General features: G+C 41.5%; 1 protein-coding gene across 18 annotated transcripts in view; it reads right to left on the bottom strand.

The window, feature by feature from the left end:
- ZNF185 (zinc finger protein 185 with LIM domain) overlaps positions 1 to 19,591 on the bottom strand; it is a 138,550-nt gene that overhangs the window by 60,189 nt on the left and 58,770 nt on the right. For 12 of the 18 annotated variants that reach the window (XM_077285412.1, XM_077285420.1, XM_077285416.1 and 9 more), the window contains exons 7-22: positions 18,155 to 18,220; positions 17,649 to 17,741; positions 17,337 to 17,417; positions 17,081 to 17,164; positions 13,782 to 13,823; positions 13,193 to 13,282; positions 12,017 to 12,085; positions 10,575 to 10,691; positions 7,519 to 7,593; positions 6,571 to 6,642; positions 6,189 to 6,251; positions 5,962 to 6,108; positions 3,323 to 3,394; positions 1,972 to 2,034; positions 1,745 to 1,891; positions 993 to 1,067 (exon numbers count right to left, since the gene is read on the bottom strand). In XM_077285412.1, the coding sequence (XP_077141527.1) occupies positions 993 to 1,067; positions 1,745 to 1,891; positions 1,972 to 2,034; positions 3,323 to 3,394; positions 5,962 to 6,108; positions 6,189 to 6,251; positions 6,571 to 6,642; positions 7,519 to 7,593; positions 10,575 to 10,691; positions 12,017 to 12,085; positions 13,193 to 13,282; positions 13,782 to 13,823; positions 17,081 to 17,164; positions 17,337 to 17,417; positions 17,649 to 17,741; positions 18,155 to 18,220 (1,356 nt within the window). The remainder of the gene's footprint in view (positions 1 to 992; positions 1,068 to 1,744; positions 1,892 to 1,971; positions 2,035 to 3,322; positions 3,395 to 5,961; positions 6,109 to 6,188; positions 6,252 to 6,570; positions 6,643 to 7,518; positions 7,594 to 10,574; positions 10,692 to 12,016; positions 12,086 to 13,192; positions 13,283 to 13,781; positions 13,824 to 17,080; positions 17,165 to 17,336; positions 17,418 to 17,648; positions 17,742 to 18,154; positions 18,221 to 19,591) is intronic. The other 6 variants (XM_077285427.1, XM_077285430.1, XM_077285414.1 and 3 more) reach the window with 4 other exon arrangements.

The following is a 19,591-nucleotide window of genomic DNA, read 5'->3' as shown; positions in this document are numbered from 1 at the left end:
CCTTCCTAATCACTTTGCCTTTAAATATTTGGCATTTGTATCCTATCACTGCTAGAGAAAGGTTCATATCTCACAACCGAAACGTTGTCACTATAGGCTAATAAACCACCGTTTTTTGCCTCCATTTGTTACTTCTTATCTGCATGGTTTGGTCTTTGTTTCATAGCCCAACACTAAGTACCGTGTGTTGTTTTTCTACAGCCAAGTGTCCATGTGCTCTTAATAATAAGAGGAGTGTAAGCCGCGGTCAAGCACCTATGGCGGCAGCTTATCTTCAATGATCATGAAGGGATTGGGCATGTTGAAAGTTAAGATGCCCCATCCCTCTTTCATTTTTACTATCTGCAATAACAGGGAAGTCATGACACATATACATTAGATGGTCGCCCAGTCCCTCCAAAGCTTGTAAGATGTGTTTAACACTTTAAGGCAATTTGTTAAAACTTTGACGACTACAGTAAGTAAATGTATACAGTTCTTCAAAGAATTCAGTCTTACCATTCTTAGGTCAAACTAACTCATGCCTCAAACTGTCTCAAGTTATAATTTTTCATCCATTTTTCATACATTTTCCCAGTCAGATAAGTAAGAAGAGAGGAAAAGAATGGTCTTCAACTACACAGAAGACATCAAGGAGAATGAATGACCTAAGATAACTGTCGGCCACACAGCTATTTCTACCGATTCTCCCAATTTTGGATTAAAAGAGTGGAACAATCGGCTGCAAAATTCATCTGTCAGAGATTTATCTGCCTGGAGAATCGCCCGATCCTGATCTCCTCCTGCATCATCCGATTGGACGAGACATGGTGCAATCAGGCTAAAGATTCGATTCACCAACTTGAGATGAGATGACTGATGAATTTTTCCCATGAACTGACAAACTGAACTAATCTGGTGAATTTCTCCATCAGGATCATTGGACCCATAGCTGCGTCATCACCTAAAGTCCTGATACCGGGCATAGATGTTCCATGATTGGCATAGATTACCTGCTGACATCATCATACAGATAAGAGGACAGAGATTCTGGGAGAGCGTCGCTCTTCTTTGTGGTCTCCACCCTGCTAGAGAGAAGTATGATATGTGTAGTTACATTTCATGCTAATATAAGACCCACGTACAGGTAAAACAGGCTAGAACAGTAAAAGGTGCAGCTCCGCGGAAAATTCTGCTCACAAGAGGTGGAAATAAAGTCTTCAGCGATCCTGAAAATGTATGAAAGCAAGTGCGGACAGTAGGAGTTGTAGTTTATTACCACATATAAGAATCCAGCTCTCCTGTGGTAGCATGGGTTAGATAAAGAGAAATAGAAAGGGATTCACGCAATTTTATCAAAAAAGTCCCCAAAAAAACCAAATTTTATTTATAGCAAACTGTCAGACACAATGATGGAAACTCAAGGGACCTTCTTGTCATCAGTTGGGTCTGTCGGGTGATGTTGGTTTCTGTCATAAATTGAATTTGGCACTGGCATTATTTTGTTTCAATGCACATAATTCGAGCTTATCCTAACACGAGTATAGATGGTGCTCATCCCAAAAATACTCTTCAAGTCACAGGTCGCTCAAGCGACATTTGGGGGAAGTGTTTGGTGTGTATTTTTGCAGCAGAAATCCAAGGCTGACCCTCTGATATCTGCTGTGGATCTGGACTGGTAGGTGAGCGGCCTGCGCACATCCTGCTTCCTCTCTTCTGTGTAGGTTTCTTCATTTGCTAATAAAGAGATAAATCAGCGACCCACCTTTCCTTCCCTGTAGTCACAGTATTAGTAGGGGGTCCACTTTCTCTTATTGTGATCTTCCCCGGCTCGGTCTTCACAGCTGAGGTTGTGCTCTCCGTGTGGGTGCTCCGTGAGGTCAGTTTTGGGCTCTCTGGACGCTCTGTCACCCTGCAGAAAACAATTAATGCCGGTGAGGTGGATTGTTGTCGGTGATCGGATGGTCGAGACGATTAAACTATGGAACCAACCTGGTAGTCAGTGTCTGTGATGGTGTCAGTGCAGGCTGAGTTGATTTCCTGCTTTTCTCAAACCTGAAAATACACGCACAAAAAACAATATATATATATATATATATATATATATATATATATATAACAGCATCAAGGTTCCCTATCGTAGCAGTGTGTAATAATAGATTTGATCTTGATTATAACAGAAATAGTTGTTTGCTTTAATATACAGTAAAAGAGGACCTGTCATCAGGTCAAAAGTTGCCCGTTTTTCTCCTAATTTATCCTCTGCTCTACTGAGAATTACATTTTTTGATTCTTTTAAATCCACCATACGTTTCTAGAGATAAGGACCTTTTTATTTAGTGCTAATTTTTATGGTCTTTACCAATAAGACGTGGATCGTAGGATCCTCGGGGGCGTGTACTTAGGCTACTTTGCATTATTACCCTGTAAGTACCACCTCAATGATAAAGAACATAAAAATGAGTACTAAATAAAAAGGCCTATATCTCTGGAACCGTATGGTGGATTTAATAAAACTAAAAAACAAACTATTAAAGGAAGCAGCAGGAATAAAACAAAAGAAAAAACTTCCCACTTTGGACCTTGCGAGAGAGTCTCTTAAGGTGCTTATAACAAGCTATTCCTGTTGACCCATCCATACACATGTATTTCCAGTACAGCGGAGTGTGCATGTGTTCTCAACTGGGAGAGGGGAGTAAGTTGCGGTCAGACACCTCTGAAGGTAATTTATCTCCCAAGCTTATGAAAGGATTGGGCATGCTGAAATCCAATATGCTCCATCCCTCTTTCCTCTTTTCCTTGACATCTGCATTAACGGGAAAGTTAAGGCACATATGTGGTGTGGCAAAACTGGTGTGTTTGGCTACCATTTTTTTTTAGAACAAGCCAACATTAATGGCTATGTAACAATGTAGATGTCATCAGGATTACTGATCCCATATAAGTGTCAGCACCTAAAGTCCTGATTAATCGAGACTGGTGTTGTCCACGCTGGTTCTTGATGAGGGGGAGGTGCTGGAGTCAGAGGCCCCTAATTTATTAAGAGGTGCATGCCCCTTAATGAATCCAGCGCATGTGCTTCCATGTTCCTCACCACAGCTCATCGTGAATTGGACAAGTGGGGGTCACCGCATCCTCTTCTTCCCCTGTCCCACCCAGCTCTTCTCATTTTGGCTTAGCTGGGTGAAACTAGCAGGAGAAAACGCAAAAAGTCAAAAAATATGTGCGCACTCTTACGGTACTCAAAAATTTTGCAAATTTTGAAAGTGCTTTAAGCAAGATTTCTGGAGTCAACAGTCCGATGAGTTTGGGCGCCAGATTTTCCATGATTGGCATAGATTACCTGTTGACGTCATCATAGAGATAAGAAGACAGAGATTCTGGGAGAGCGTCGCTCTTCTTTGTCGTCTCCACCCTGCCAAAGAGAGAAGTATGATATGTGTAGTTACATTACGTGTTAATAAAGACACACGTACAGGTAAAACAGGCTAGAACAGTAAAAGGTGCAGCTCCGCAGAAAATTCTGCTCACAAAAGGTGGAAACAAAGTCTTCAGCGATCCTGAAAATGTATGAAAGCAAGTGCGGACAGTAGGAGTTGTAGTTTATTACGACCAATAAGAATCCAGCTCTCATGTGGTAGCATGGGTTAGATAAAGAGAAATAGAAAGGGATTCACGCAATTTTATCAAAAAAGTCCCCAAAAGAACGTATCCCTCCCGCAATCAACTATAACACAGCTCCAAAAAGATTTTCCATACCAGTGGGTTGCTAAGCATTTGGATTATTTAGGAGTAAAACTGACGGCTAATCTAGACTCCCTCTACGCAGCCAATTATCCGCCTATGCTCCGTAAACTTCGCCTTTTGCTCCAATCTTGGGAGAAGTTACACCTCTCATGGCTAGGCCGAGTGCGTGCCTTGAAAATGTCGATTCTCCCCAAGCTACTCTACCTTTTCCGCGTCCTGCCAATCCCTATCCCCTCGTACTTCCTTAAAATGGCCCAAAGATCAATAGACACTTTTGTTTGGAGAGGAGGTCTCCCCAGAGTAAATAAAACCACCCTCTACCGTCATCGCTTGAAAGGGGGCTTGGGAGTTCCCAACCTCTCTAAATATTACCGCGCCGCCCAACTGGGCCAACTGACTCTATACCACGCCTACACTGAACCTCCCTTATGGCTATCCTTAGAGGCATCCGAGATGCAACCCGACACCATAGATACGATTCTATGGATTCTCCCAACTCAACGCAAGCATATCTCGAACCCCATTATACGACACTCTCTAGCAATCTGGGACTCACATAAATATTCCTCAAAGCTAATTTCGCCCTTTTTGCCCCTTGCTCCACTATGGAATAACATCCTATTCCCCCCAGGCATGGGACCCCTTAGATACTTCCAAAAGTGGGTTGAAGTGGGGATATCTAGAGTTCATCATCTCTTCAATGTCGACGGGATCATCCCGTTCCCGGCCCTTCAAGAAAAACACGGTTTCCCCCCTGGAGAGATATTTAGATACTTACAGCTAAAAAACTTTGTCATCTCCTTATTAAAAAACTCAACCCCTCCATACACCTTTACCCCATTCGAACAAAGGTGTCGTCAAAGCCCCCACGCCTCGGGAACTATATCCCTCCTTTACTCACTATTAAACTCACCCTCACATAGAAACTGTTTGAAATACACCTCTCGCTGGGAGTCCGATATTGGCTCCACTCTGTCTGACTCGGAATGGTCCCAAATTTGGTCCTCCTCCACTGGAGGAATACTAAACACCCTCATGTTGGAAACCAATTATAAAGTGCTGACCCGCTGGTATCTGACCCCAGCTAGAGTGTCCAAGACAGTTGCCAACTACTCCCCAAATTGTTTTAGGGGTTGCAACTCAATTGGAGACATGTTCCATATCTGGTGGCTATGCCCAATTGTCAGGAGATTATGGATCAGAATCTATCACTTGGTGTTTTCTGTTACAAACATAAATCTTAGAAAAAACCCTTGGGAGGCCCTACTCAACAAGCGAATCCCCAACATTCCAAAACACACTCAGGCCCTAATATCATTTATATTTTTAGCAACCAAGCAAACGATAGCTCTGGCCTGGAAAAAATCAACCATAGACTTTTCTGTAGTTAAATCACGCCTCTCCTGGTACATGGTTAATGAAAAGCTGTCTGCTATTCTAATGGACAAAGTGGGCAAGTTCGAAAAAGTATGGCTCCCCTGGGCGGAATATGTTAGCCACACTCCCTTTGCCGTACCTGCATTTTATTTAACAAACGCTGAACCCTCGGTCTCAGAATGACTTTCCGCAATTATCGCGTATATAGTGATTTTACCCCCGGGTCCCCCTTTTCCCCCTTCCTCTCCCAACCCCCTCCCCTACTTTTCTCTTTTCCCCCTGCCTTCCTTACTCCCTCCTCCCCCTACCCCTTATTGTTGTTAGTATATAGGAACGCATGTTACTCATTTACAAGCATTGTGCATAAGTTATGTTCACAGTTTTGTAATGTTACTTTCTAATGCACCATATGTAAACGTAAAATTTCAATAAAAATTTATTGTTGAAAAAAAAGTCCCCAAAAAAACCCCAAATTTTATTTATAGCAAACTGTCAGACACAATGATGGAATCTCAAGGGACCTTCTTGTTATCAGTTGGGTCTGTCGGGTGATGTTGGTTTCTGTCATAAATTGAATTTGGCACTGGCATTATTTTGTTTCAATGCACATAATTCGAGCTTATCCTAACACGAGTATAGATGGTGCTCATCCCAAAAATACTCTTCAAGTCACAGGTCGCTCAAGCGACATTTGGGGGAAGTGTTTGGTGTGTATTTTTTGCAGCAGAAATCCAAGGCTGACCCTCTGATATCTGCTGTGGATCTGGACTGGTAGGTGAGCGGCCTGCGCACATCCTGCTTCCTCTCTTCTGTGTAGGTTTCTTCATTTGCTAATAAAGAGATAAATCCGCGACCCACCTTTCCTTCCCTGTAGTCACAGTATTAGTAGGGGGTCCACTTTCTCTTATTGTGATCTTCCCCGGCTCGGTCTTCACAGCTGAGGTTGTGCTCTCCGTGTGGGTGCTCCGTGAGGTCAGTTTTGGGCTCTCTGGACGCTCTGTCACCCTGCAGAAAACAATTAATGCCGGTGAGGTGGATTGTTGTCGGTGATCGGATGGTCGAGACGATTAAACTATGGAACCAACCTGGTAGTCAGTGTCTGTGATGGTGTCAGTGCAGGCTGAGTTGATTTCCTGCTTTTCTCAAACCTGAAAATACATGCACAAAAAACTAAATATATATATATATATATATATATATATATATATATATATATATATATAACAGCATCAAGGTTCCCTATCGTAGCAGTGTGTAATAATAGATTTGATCTGGATTATAACAGAAATAGTTGTTTGCTTTACTATACAGTAAAAGAGGACCTGTCACCAGGTCAAAAGTTGCCCGTTTTCCTCCTAATTTATCCTCTGCTCTACTGAGAATTACATTTTTTGATTCTTTTAAATCCACCATACTGTTCTAGAGATAAGGACCTTTTTATTTAGTGCTAATTTTTATGGTCTTTACCTGTTGACGTCATCATACAAATAAGAAGACAGAGATTCTGGGAGAGCGTCGCTCTTCTTTGTCGTCTCCACGCTGCCAAAGAGAGAAGTATGATATGTGTAGTTACATTACGTGTTAATAAAGACACACGTACAGGTAAAACAGGCTAGAACAGTAAAAGGTGCAGCTCTGCAGAAAATTCTGCTCACAAAAGATGAAAATAAAGTCTCCAGTGATCCTGAAAATGTATGAAAGCAAGTGCGGACAGTAGGAGTTGTCGATTTCGACCAATCAGGATACTGATCTCATTTTCTGGCATTGTTTTTAGATCAAGAAACAAGGACCATGATTGGCTTCCGAGGAGAACAGCTTTATTATCTGTCCGCTCTTCATACGTGAAACCCAACAAAAAGTACAAATGACAAAATGGAATTATTATTTTTTTTGCATAATTTTTACTTCTCATTACAAATGGGTCAGAATAGTAACCATGTTGGCCAATAACAGGCTGGATGTCAGGAGGTAAAACCCACAAGAACGTTCTGATAGGGGTCAGCACTGACAGAGGAACCGGCCATGGACCCATCGATCTAATAATAGGTAAGGATCCCAGGTGTCAGGTCCCCACTCTCTGGTACGACACATCTAGTGATAGCGTCACTTTTGGAAAATCCCTTACGGCTTTAAAAAGGGGCAAAAATAATATACAAGTATTATCAATGCGACCCTCATGGGCCGGGTCACCAATCAGGAAGACTTGTGGTCTTTACCAATTGTAGTTTTTGTGGCCCTGCCCACGAGGGTCACATTAATAAACTCACTCGTCATAATTGATACATAGCCTGCACTCATCCTGCCGGGGGCTTCCTCTCTTCTGTGTATATACTGTCATTTGTTTTTAAATTGATTCCTAGAATTCATTTCTCAAATATAAATTTCCTAAAATAAATAAATAAATCCTCTACCCACCGATCCTTCCTTGTAGTAACTGTAGGGACTTCACTTTCTGTGGCAGGCTTAGATATATTTTTCTCATTATTGTTTCTAAAAAAAAAAAAAATAAATAAATTAAATTCCATTTTTTCAAAATTTGTGAATTAATCATAGTAACGACAAGAGGAATTTAAAGGGTCTTCCTATAAATAATATTTATTACCTTTCTATAGCTTAGGTGTGATCACTGGCAGGCTAGATCCTAGGACCACAATGCTCCCATGAACTCGGGTTCCAAAGTGGTAATGAGCATGTGCGACCATCACTAATATGGGAAGTTAATAGAGCAGTGGTCGCACATGCTCAGTAGCATTCTAATAACACGGGACTTTAAGGCTGTTATTCTCGTTGTTAGTGGGGGGCAGAGATCTGACACTATACTGTTTTTATCCCCCAAGATGTAAAAAGATCATATACAGAGTTTATGAGCCAACCTCATTTTGCTCACCCCCAAAATGTGTGGGTGATAATAAAATTACTTTATTTAGTCAGAGTAGCATATTCAGCAACTGAAAATATTACTAAATCACTAATAAATGCAATTTTAATTTACTGGGCGAAATAGTCTTTGTCTATGACCAAGTTTAGTCATCGATCTACTTAATAAAAATAAGTTTCATTCAACTACTGAAGATCTACATCTGTCGCTCAGTTCCGCAATTTGCCAGAAGAGGTCACTGTAGTTAAAGGGAGTGTCCACCTTTTCGAGCAATTGTTTTTTTTTACTTAGATGTGCATGGTTTTCGAGTAAAATTTTTTTTTTTTCAATTGGGTTTCATTTAAAACTTTGCATAGTGTGGCTTTTACAGGACCTTAGTTTCCCTGCACATTCATCTTTGATGAGTTCTGTGGTCATAAATCATTTGAGAGGTGCTTAAAAAATGGCATAAAATAGTTAGAAACTCTCCTGTCAGACCTCGGAATGAGCTCACTGACGGATTATCTGATAACTCATTCTGCAGCCAGAAATAGACGGTAATTGAAAAAATAATTTCCCCCCTCCTGATTAGGTGCATTTTGGGGTTTTATCACACTTGCACTTTTAACGACTTAAAAAAAAAAAAAAACATTCAAGCAATTTTTTTGCCTCCTTTTCACTCTATTTTAATATGCTTATTTTTGCTAAAATTGTAAAGAATAGGAAATATTTTTCTTTCCATTTTGGAATACTAGGAAAAATAGTTAAATCTTTTTTCACAATTTGAATTTTTTTTTACAACCACAAAAAAAAAAAAATTCCAACTACATTCTCCTTTCTGTAGAAATAATGTTTATATATTGAATATATCTTTTTTTATGGGGTGTGGAGAGTCTGCTAGGGACAACGGCTTAAACTGGCAATTTTTTTTTCATTTATATATGCTTTTTTTTTTATTTCTGCTATTTATTTATTTTAATTTATTTTAAACAATGTGCCTCTTTGATGTCTTAAAAGACCTTTGGGGGGAATTTTAACATATTAATAATTTTTGTTGTTGTTGCTGACTTCCCCTGGTGTATTAGCCTGAGTTATAGGAGAATTTCAGCCTCCTGCCTGCACAGCAGAGTTGACTGGGTCTCCTAGTACCCAGCAGTTCCTGCCTCCTCCCTACACCCAGGGATCACATACTGAATATTTTCAGTGGCTCTGGAAGAAGAAGAACAGGCATATGCTTCTTAGGCCGGTTTCACACGTCAGTGATTCAGGTACGTGAGGTGTCAGTTTCCTCACGTACCGGAGCCACTGACACACGTAGACACATTGAAATCAATGCATCTGTGCAGATGTCATTGATTTTTTGCGGACCGTGTCTCCGTGTGCCAAACACGGAGATATGTCAGTGTTCGTGGGAGCGCACGGATTACACGGACCCATTAAAGTCAATGGGTCCGTGTAAAACACGTACCGCACACGGACATTGTCCGTGTGCAGTCCGTGTGCCGTGCAGGAGACAGCGCTACAGTAAGCGCTGTCCCCCCCACATGGTGCTTAAGCCGCCATTCATATCTTCTCTGCAGCAGCGTTTGCTGTAGAGAAGATATGAATAATCCTTTTTTGGGGGGTTTCTCGTGTTTAACATAAAGATCCATGTCCCCACCCCCCTCCCACCCCCTGTGCGCCCGCCCGCTGTTATTAAAATACTCACCCGCCTCCCTCGCAGTGTCCTGTCCTGGCCGCAGCTTCTCCTGTATGCCGTCAAGTGGGGCCGCCGATTACAGAAATGAATATGCGGCTCCACCCCTATGGGAGGTGGAGCCGCATATTCATGACTGTAATCGGCGGCCCCACGTGACCGCTCATACAGTAGAAGGTGCGGCCAGGACAGGAAGCAGCGCCAGCGAGGGAGGCGGGTGAGTATTTTAATAACAGCGGGCGGGCGCACAGGGGGTGGGAGGGGGGTGGGGACAGGGATCTTTGTTAAACACGAGAAACAAAAAAAAAAGGATTATTCATATCTTCTCTACAGCAAACGCTGCTGCAGAGAAGATATGAATGGCGGCTTCAGCACCAGGTGGGGGGGACAGCGCTTATCTCTAGCGCTGTCTCCTGCACGGTGCGTGTGGTAACCAGTCGGCACACGGGCGGCACACGTGTGCCACACTGATGTGCCACAGAAACGCACGGGCACACGGACACGGACGTGTGGGACAGTCCTTAGTCTGTATACACAAGTGCTGCTTCAGTGCTTTATATATAAAGATCGACCAAGGAAACATGGTAATAAAATATGTTTATCTTCTCTGCGGGGAGTCTGGCTGTATCTGACAGCTGGTTCCATACTGAACAATTCCATGCAAATTTGTTATATTGCACTGACATTTTCGAACGTCAGTGCAGAGTAAAATGTGGACCACACAGACGTACTGTATAAAGTCTATGGGCAGCCCAAATGCAGTTAATGTATCAGATAAACTGTTTGAGAAGGAGTGTAATCAATTATCCATAATGAAAAAGTGTATTAAAACAAGTAAAATTAAAATAAGTGATTAAGAAGTAATGTAATAGGTGATATATAATCACATGATATGAATTAGTATATGGAATATCAGACCTTTCTTCTCTGACAACTGTGATCTTTGCTGGTTCGGGTTTTATTGTTGACTTTATGGTCTCCACGGTGTTGCTTGTAGAGTAAGAAGTTAATTTTGGGCTGCTGCTTCTGTCGGTTCTGTAGATAGAATACAGTTTTGTGTTGTTTTTGTGGCGATCCCATGAGGTTACAAGAATCCAAAAGTGATGGTACGAATATATCATGTAAATATAAGCATGTTATTGTAAACGTAAAGCCGTCCTCCGCTTTTATATCCTTTATAACCATCATTCTGTGCAGCAGCTGAGGGGGCTCTGACCACGGTCGACGGTCACGGTCCTGTTGTCTGAACCTTTTGGAAAAATGTAACAACCATGGTCTAGGAGCTCAGCTTGTAAGTTTGACACTTATTAAGTAGGATCTGTCCTCCACCGGACCACCAGGACAAAGCAGGCCACTGGACCATAATAGGCTATTATTGCCTCTAGGTACCAAGGAATTACATTACTACTACATCAGGCGGATGAATATCCAGTTTACCACCTGGAATCGTATGCTGAATGTTCTGCTCTGAGTTTATTTTCATTGTTTATCTACCAGCTTGCTGGTGCCATCCACCTTACATTCTCCACGAGCTCTCATGTCATGCCATGTCATGTGGCCACCAGCACCGTTCTCTGCCTTAGACCACTAACGTTTTATCTAAACCACTCCCAGTCTTTTTAAGGGTAAGTACGCCCTGATCCTTCTTCCCCAGCTAATGCCCAGCAGACCTCAGATACTCAACGGACCCCCAACAACGCACCTGAATAAGGAGCTATAGTTCCTGTCCTTGAAAAGGTGCATTTCAATGTAGTCTTCCAGTTTCAGATGTGGCCCTGGCCTTCTGCTTTACAACCATATTGATAGAAGTCTACCACCCTCAGCTAGTCTCACCACATTTCTCACATCTCAGAGTTCCCACTCCTTAGTGTAACTCAAACCAAGCCCATTGCAACCCAAGAGGTCCACCACTTCCAAGTAGACCTCATGGAATTACTAAATGGTTTCCTTGCCGTGAAAAGGTGTGTTTCAATGTAGTCTTCCAGTTTCAGATGTGGCTTGTAACTTGACCTTGGTTCTTGTCTGCCGCCCTGCCCTGACCTTCTGCTTTACAGCCATATTGATAGAAGTCTACCACCCTCGGCTAGTCTCACCACATTTCTCACACCGCAAAGTTCCCACTCCTTAGTGTAACTCAAACCAAGCCCATTGCAACCCAAGAGGTCCGCCACTTCCAGGTAGACCTCATGGAATTACTAAATGGTTAAATTTTATGTTCAGAGTGAATGATATTACTCGTGTTTCTAACACTGAATTTCTGGTTACACAGACGACTTCTGCCATTGACAAGTCAGGGGATATTCTGGGGCACGTAAATTGTAGCTTGAGTCATGAGTTATATTAAAAAACACAAAACTTACACTTGTCCGGAGGAGGCCACCTGTGAACTTGCTTGCTTTGCTTGTGCTTCTTTCCAGTGGTTTTCAACTCTAAAACACACAAAAAAAGGCGTCAAACAACACAGTGTCAAGGTAAAAAATCTAAAGTAGGCTACACAAGAAGGAATATTAATATATCGCTTCATTGTGATCATACAAGGTGTCACCTACCTCATCAAGACCACCCCTTTTAAATCGAAGACTACATGTGCCAGCTACGAGAATCAATATCTGGCATTTAATACATGGATGAAACTGGTGTTTTTTTTAGTTTTTTTAGTTCTTTAATCTGAATAACAAAAGGGGTCCTAAGATGGAGAGCCCCTCTTTAACATCTATATGCCCATACAGGGTATATGAAAAGTGGCTGTCTGAGTGGTACAATCCCTTGACATGATATGTATTATATGATATATATGATATTATATGATATATGATATGTATTATATAACTAAAAGATCGTTTGGCCAGCAGCCATCTTGGCCGACTCTCTTAAACACAGGGGTGCTCCTGTGTTCTCCATGTGAGAGCCGCTGCCAAACATCTCTGGGGGCAGCCTATCTTAGGGACAACAAAAGGAGCGGCAGTCCAAAATGGGACATGCAAGATCCTTATGGGAGCCCCCATATACATTAGACTATTGGCCGAACCGTCAGTATCGGTGGGTTCAGCTGATGTTCGTCCAATGTTTATGGGGGAAACTTTACTCTTAACGCAAAAATAGTACAGAGAAATACATAAAATAGCAACAATAAGGAGGCAATGGTTTATAATATATTATAGGATGTAAAGGGAAGGTCACATAAAAGACGACAGGGATGGACTAACCCTGGAATGACCCTGTTAGGCCCTATCGAAAAGCAGAGCAGAGGGTGCGCATCTGAAGTGCCTGGCCCTATTATTTTCCCACTATCTGATATTCGTAATGTAAAACAAACCAAGAACATCTGAAAAATAGGCAAAACCATAATAAGGAAAAATTCCATTTATCATCACATCAAAAAATATTACCATGAGCTCAACCCTCAATTTTTTCTCTCAATGTATTGAAGTCCTAGAGGTGAGACCCCCTTATACCATATATTGATGGCATATCCTAGCGGTATAAGTCCTGAACCCCTATAATAAAGATTATTGGAAAGTCAGTATAGTACATACCTTTTATTATCATCGTATAGATATGAAGACAGGGTTTTAGGTAGCGTTTGACTCTTCTTGGTTGGACTATTTTCTTCCTCTATTTGCACCCTTTAAGAACAAAATAAATAAATATATGACTTCTGGCTATATTGTAAGGAAATCTGGGGTCTTTACAAGCACTTTCCGATGGAGCTTGTAAGCACTGCCCTGAAGCTGGCTGGATCGCCCTGTTATCTCCTGATCTGGGCAGCTTCAGAGTAACTGTGCTCCTCCCATACCACAGGGGCAAAGCAGCCTCATATAACAGCATTGTGGGAGCACGGTTTGGGACAGTGGCACAAAGATGTCACTGATCCAAGCTGTCAATCAAGCAGTGGCCATTCTCCTTCATGTTAAAAGGGCAGGAGATGAGGACAGGCCTTGTAAGCGCTCTCCACTTTGGCCAAGAAATAAGGCTCCTGAACAGAGGACCTCATCTGGGAACTCAAAATTCCCTAAAAGGTTAAAAGAGTTCTTACAAGTTAAAACTGAAAAAAAAGGTAACAAACTATATTTTAATTTATTGTAATATAATTGTAAAAAATATTGCACAAATAAATAATTTCACCTTTTGGCCACAAAAGGGGTCGATGTTTCCTGTGTTCCGATTCTGAAATAAAATATCACGATCATAAATGTGACGGTATGAACATTTTTTCTTCAAACGTAATAGTAATTTAGTAATTGTTTCTCTATTTTTCTATATTTCCTCACCCAAAAATGAAAGGCTTGGTTTCCAAATTACCCCCGATATCACTTACTGTTTAGAGAGTGGGAACATATTGTATGCTTGAAGGGGCAGTCCAGTGAAAACAAGTTATCAATTATCCACAGGAAAAGTGTTAACTTCTTGACTTCAGGAATCTCGTCGATCGGCAAGAGGGACACTTTTATCCCATGTAGACAAGACGCTGTCAGAATCCTGGATAAGAGGCGCTGAGAGGGTTAATAGGACCAATATATGGATCCAGGTGTGTTAGGAATGACTAGATGAGATGGGCGGACTAGTCATTCCCACCCTCGAATCCAGGAGGTGCAGCTGAGCTGTTCATTCCTTGTCCGGGAGTGGAGGTGCAAACACCTCTGGTATTTGGGTCTGTGTATAGAAGGTGGAGGACGGGTGTACGTTGCAAGAGGCCGAGTATTGGACTTTGAATATTGAGCAGCTGAACCGCTCTGCTTCTCATACTGCTTAACAATATTACAATCCAGAAGTACAGGTACATTGGCATGGGTAAGGAAACAACTAAGTACCCTCAGTGGTCATGGGTAACAAACCAGGGCTGATAGGCTTCAACACTCCTACATAGTATAACCCATAAGCCAGAATATGGCCAATATCTATGGTACAAAGATACGGTGGTGACGGATGGTGCGGCGTACAGGTGAGCGGCTCATTTTCCATCTGGCGGTCTATAAATATACACATAATTTGTATCGGCTCCCACACGCCCCCTGAGGAAGGAGTTTTTTATGCTCCAAAACGCGCGTCGGGGTGGGTTGTCAGCTCTGCACTCCCGCATACAGTAGGTATGTATGATTGTTTTTTTTCTCTCTCTGCCGTTAATATCATATGATTCTATTTGTATCTTTGTACCACAGATATTGGCCATATTCTGGCCTATGGGTGATACTATGTAGGAGTGTTGAAGCCTATCAGCCCTGGTTTGTTACCCATGACCACTGAGGGTACTTCGTTGTTTCCTCACCCATGCCAATGTACCTGTACTTCTGGATTTTAATATTGTTATGTAATAACATTTATACACTTTGGGACTTATTGACTGCTATTTTTTGTGTGTTTGATGTTTGTACTAGTTGCAGTTTGCCTCTATTTGTCCTTATATTACATGTAGACAATAATATGCAATTCATATTTTTTCAATTAACCCTATTTGGGATGTTCTACATGTAATATGCTTGCTACAATCTGTTGGTATTGTTTTCTCATACTGCTGTATGATCTCTTTACCTTGTTATCACTTTCTGTTGGAAGTTTGTAGAGTTAATAAACCTTCCGGTTTGAACAAGAAACTGCGTTCCTGTGTGACCGCTGACCATTACCGACTAGCTAAATCCCTACATCCTGTAAGAATGGAACGGGAGTACGTAAGCTCAACCTGGGCTCCATTCATGTCCTATGGGGCTCCGAGCCCCATGCATGGAACAACAGTTGGGCATCCTACCAGCCAAGTCCTTTTGTAACCAGGATAAAAAATCTACTGATCGGTGCAGGTCCCGGTAGTGGGACTCACACCGATCATCAAGTTATCATCTATCTTGAGGATGGTGGTGGATAACTTGTTCTAAGAGGACAACTTCTTTAATCTTTGCGATAGCCCAAACTTATCTCTATCTTATTGGGCAAAGTTGTTACAAAATAAAAAGTAGAGTTTTGTTCATTCGATACACGGCCTTAAAGGCTTCTGTTTCTTAAATAATGAAGCACATAAAGTAGTCTATTTTTTTACTTTTCCTATGAACCTATGAATATAGAGGTAGGAAGGAAGCAGTGTTATTTAAGTATAGGTTTTAGATAAAAATTCAAAAAAGCTACTAATACCAGACTGCTTTAATAATAAAATTGGTTAAGCAGGTCGCTTTGACCCATGGCCGAAATTCAGTGGAAATGGGGTTCTTGTGATTCAGGTCATTTTTATGGTAGGGATTGATTTCACAATTTTTTTGTAATTCACCTGATCACTCTTCATAACAATCTAGAGTTAATGAAAATTGACACTTTAAAACCTAAAGGATGAAATGGTGTGAAAATCTAAATTTGTGTTAAGGTACCTTCACACTAAACGATATCACTAGCGATCCGTGACGTTGCAGCGTCCTGGCTAGCGATATCATTTAGTTTGACACGCAGCAGCGATCAGGATCCTGCTGTGATATCGCTGGTCGTTGAACAAAGTTCAGAACTTTATTTGGTCGTCAGACCGGCGTTTATCGTCATGTTTGACACCAAAAGCAATGATACCAGCGATGTTTTACACTGGTAACCAGGGTAAACATCGGGTTACTAAGCGCAGGGCTGCGCTTAGTAACCCGATGTTTACCCTGGTTACCAGCGTAAAATGTAAAAAAAACAAACAGTACATACTCACCTTCGCGTCCCCCGGCGTCCGCTTCCCACACTGACTGAGCGCCGTAAAGTGAAAGTGAAAGTACAGCACAGCGGTGACGTCACCGCTCTGCTGTTAGGGCCGGCGCTCAGTCAGTGCAGGAAGCGGACGCCAGGGGACGCGAATGTAAGTATGTGCTGTTTGTTTTTTTACATTTTACGCTGGTAACCAGGGTAAACATCGGGTTACTAAGCACGGCCCTGCGCTTAGTAACCCGATGTTTACCCTGGTTACCCAGGGACCTCTGCATCGTTGGTCGCTGGAGAGCGGTCTGTGTGACAGCTCTCCAGCGATCAAACAGCGACGCTGCAGCGATCGGCATCGTTGTCGCTATCGCTGCAGCGTCGCTTAATGTGAAGGTACCTTTAGTCCCAAATGTTTTGACAGGTTATTAGGGATGTGTGAACCCTGTAAGTTCTGTGTTATTTATGCATTTCCTAATCTCTTTGAGAGTGCCTCTTTTAATCCAATCAATTAATCCAAACAAAAGGGGGGAGATAAAGAGAGAAGATGCAGGTTAGATATTAGAAAAAAGTTTTTGACAGTGAGGGTGATCAATGAGTGGAACAGGCTGCTACGAGAGGTGGTGAGTTCTCCTTCAATGGAAGTCTTCATACAGAGGCTGGACAGACATGTCTGAGATGGTTTAGTGAATCCTGCATTGAGCAGGGGTTTGTACACGATTACCCTGGAGGTCCCTACCAACTCTAATATTCTAATGATTCTATGAAGAGCTCACCCGCTGTTTCTTTTAGCTGCAGATATGACGTAGGATCGGTCCCTCGATGATGTGTTTCTTAATACGCTGCTGGCTTGTTCAGTCCTTGCAACAGCAAGAAAGCAAATTAATATACAATATCCATACATCCTATAGTGATAGAAATGTGTAGTGATTGCACAATATATAGAAAATAGCTTTACAGGCAAGGACATTGCTGCTTGTAAAATTGTGCTCCTACAGTGATACAGTCTATAAATTATTAATCATTATTTACCGTGTGGCTTGTTCCTGTTGTGTATAAGGTGTCTCGTCATCCGACAGATCTGTAGATTTGTTCCTTACATTATAAGGCGCCCTGTCCAAAATAGCAAAATCAGTACCAAAATTATAATACCTTTCAAAGCCCACCTCCCAACATTTCACTTCTAAATTGTGAAACATACCACCAAATTTATTTATTTTATCCAAATTTGCAAACACTAAAAAGCTAGTTTGCAGGAAAGTCCCTAAATATTCAAGGACTGTTGGTGGGAATAGACCAACGGAGGATCAAAGACCACAATGTGGGGATGACAATGTATCTTACAATTTCTTGTATTCGTCTGTGGACATCTTATGGCCGGTAGCGGTGGGCACTCTTGGGAGGCTGTTTGATGTCCGAGGCTGGACTGTGCTGTAACTGAGATCAACATGTTTGGGGGTTACACAACTTTGGCTTTCTACAAGGTTCTTGTTCCAATTTTTATTCCCAATCTCGCCTCTTTATACTCCTATCCTCTTTCTACAGCTGGAAGTAGCTGAAGTATAGGATTCATTCTTAGCAGATTTTAAGTTGCATAGTCGCATAGTCATACAGGCTTCAAAAAGTACTGAGTCCCTGCTGTCTCCGGCCTCCACTGCCTCCCTTTCTGCTCCCTATGCCTCCTGTTAGGCTATTGAGCTTACGGCTCTACTATGGCTTTATCAGCTCGCTATATACTTTGCATCATAATAAGAAATATATACTTTGTACCAGAACTGGGATTAGATACATGTTACACCTCTATTGCCCCACAGAGCATTACATACAGTACATAGATAAATATTCATTACCTCTTCTGGAATCCATTGAAAGACGCTGGGGTCTTTACTTGTGAGACAGCATTTACTGGCTGACCCCTACAATACAAAGGCACATTTTATCAATGAATGAAAGGGAATGTGTCATCTCAAAATTACTTATTGCCTAAATCAGGTTTTTATATTTAATGTTTTTTTTCTTTTGCATTTTTACGAAAGTTTTTTTTTTAAATCGCATTATTTAATAAAAATAAGAAATCTTTCAATTTTCACACTTTCTACTGGAGCGGTTCCAGACTTATACTTCCTGTCGTTTCAGAAATTTCACATGTACATTAGAGGCAATGAACAGTCTCAGACTCTATCTTTTGTATTGAAGCATCTAATGAGCGTGTGCCAAAACCATTGTGAAGAGGGGGAGCAGAGGAGCTGTGACATCGCCTGTTGTGGTTGGTGGATCCTGTGCTGTCAGTATAGAGGTATTTTCCTGTCATTGTAATCCTGCCTGTGATAATAAGTCTGCTGAAAACTCTTCATGAAAGAACAGGCAGTATAAAACTGCCCCATTGACAAATGTGAAAATTGCAGGATTCCGAATTTTTTTAATATACGTTGTGATATGAGGGGGAAAAAAAACTGCCAAAATAAAAAAAAATAAATGTAACACAGAAAACCCTGTGCATTGTCCATTGACATGTTCCCTTTAAAAACATAACAATAAACAAACAGGTTAAGATGTAGCAGAGCTGAATTCAGGGGCAGATATATCACATGGGCACCCATGTACCTGGCCCCCTGCAAAATGTAAATGGTTGAAGTCTTGGAGGCAAGTAAAGACCAATCCATCCATAATCCATAGTGTGTCCATGTTCTTTCGATGGGGATTTTTAATTTCTTCTTTTATCTTCGCTTTTTGGTGTTATATAAAAAGGGATAACAATCTATGATCTCAGTTAATACTACCAGTGTCGGACTGGTTTGGCAAAGGCCCACCAGTAACATTGATTTTTGGGGTCTACTGTTCAGCTCCATGGAAAAACAACCTGACCCTAGTACGCAGATTTACTTTTGCTTCTATATAATAATTTATCTAGCTTGCTTAATGAATGATTAGATTACACCTTTTTCTGCAAATTATGAATCAAGTGTAATAGCATTACTCATTAGCACTCCTTCACAGGGGCCTACCGGGGGATTCTCCTGTTCTCCGGTGGGCCAGTCCGACTACCCTTCTATAAATCACTGGTAAGGCCACATCTAGGATATGGGATCCAGTTTTGGGCTTCATATTATAAAAAGGATATTGGAAAATGAGAGAGAGAGTGATGGAAATGATTCTTTACAGTTAGAGCAGTCAGACTGTGGAATGGCCGACACTATAACAGCTTTTATAAAAAAAATGCTGGATGATTTCCTTCTGGGTCATTTAATGACAGACAATGTAGAATTGGTGGAGAAAGGTTGAACTTG

This window comes from Ranitomeya variabilis, chromosome 2 (assembly GCF_051348905.1).
Source record: "Ranitomeya variabilis isolate aRanVar5 chromosome 2, aRanVar5.hap1, whole genome shotgun sequence".
Taxonomy (NCBI): domain Eukaryota; kingdom Metazoa; phylum Chordata; class Amphibia; order Anura; family Dendrobatidae; genus Ranitomeya; species Ranitomeya variabilis.
This window is presented reverse-complemented; position numbering and strand designations above follow the sequence as displayed.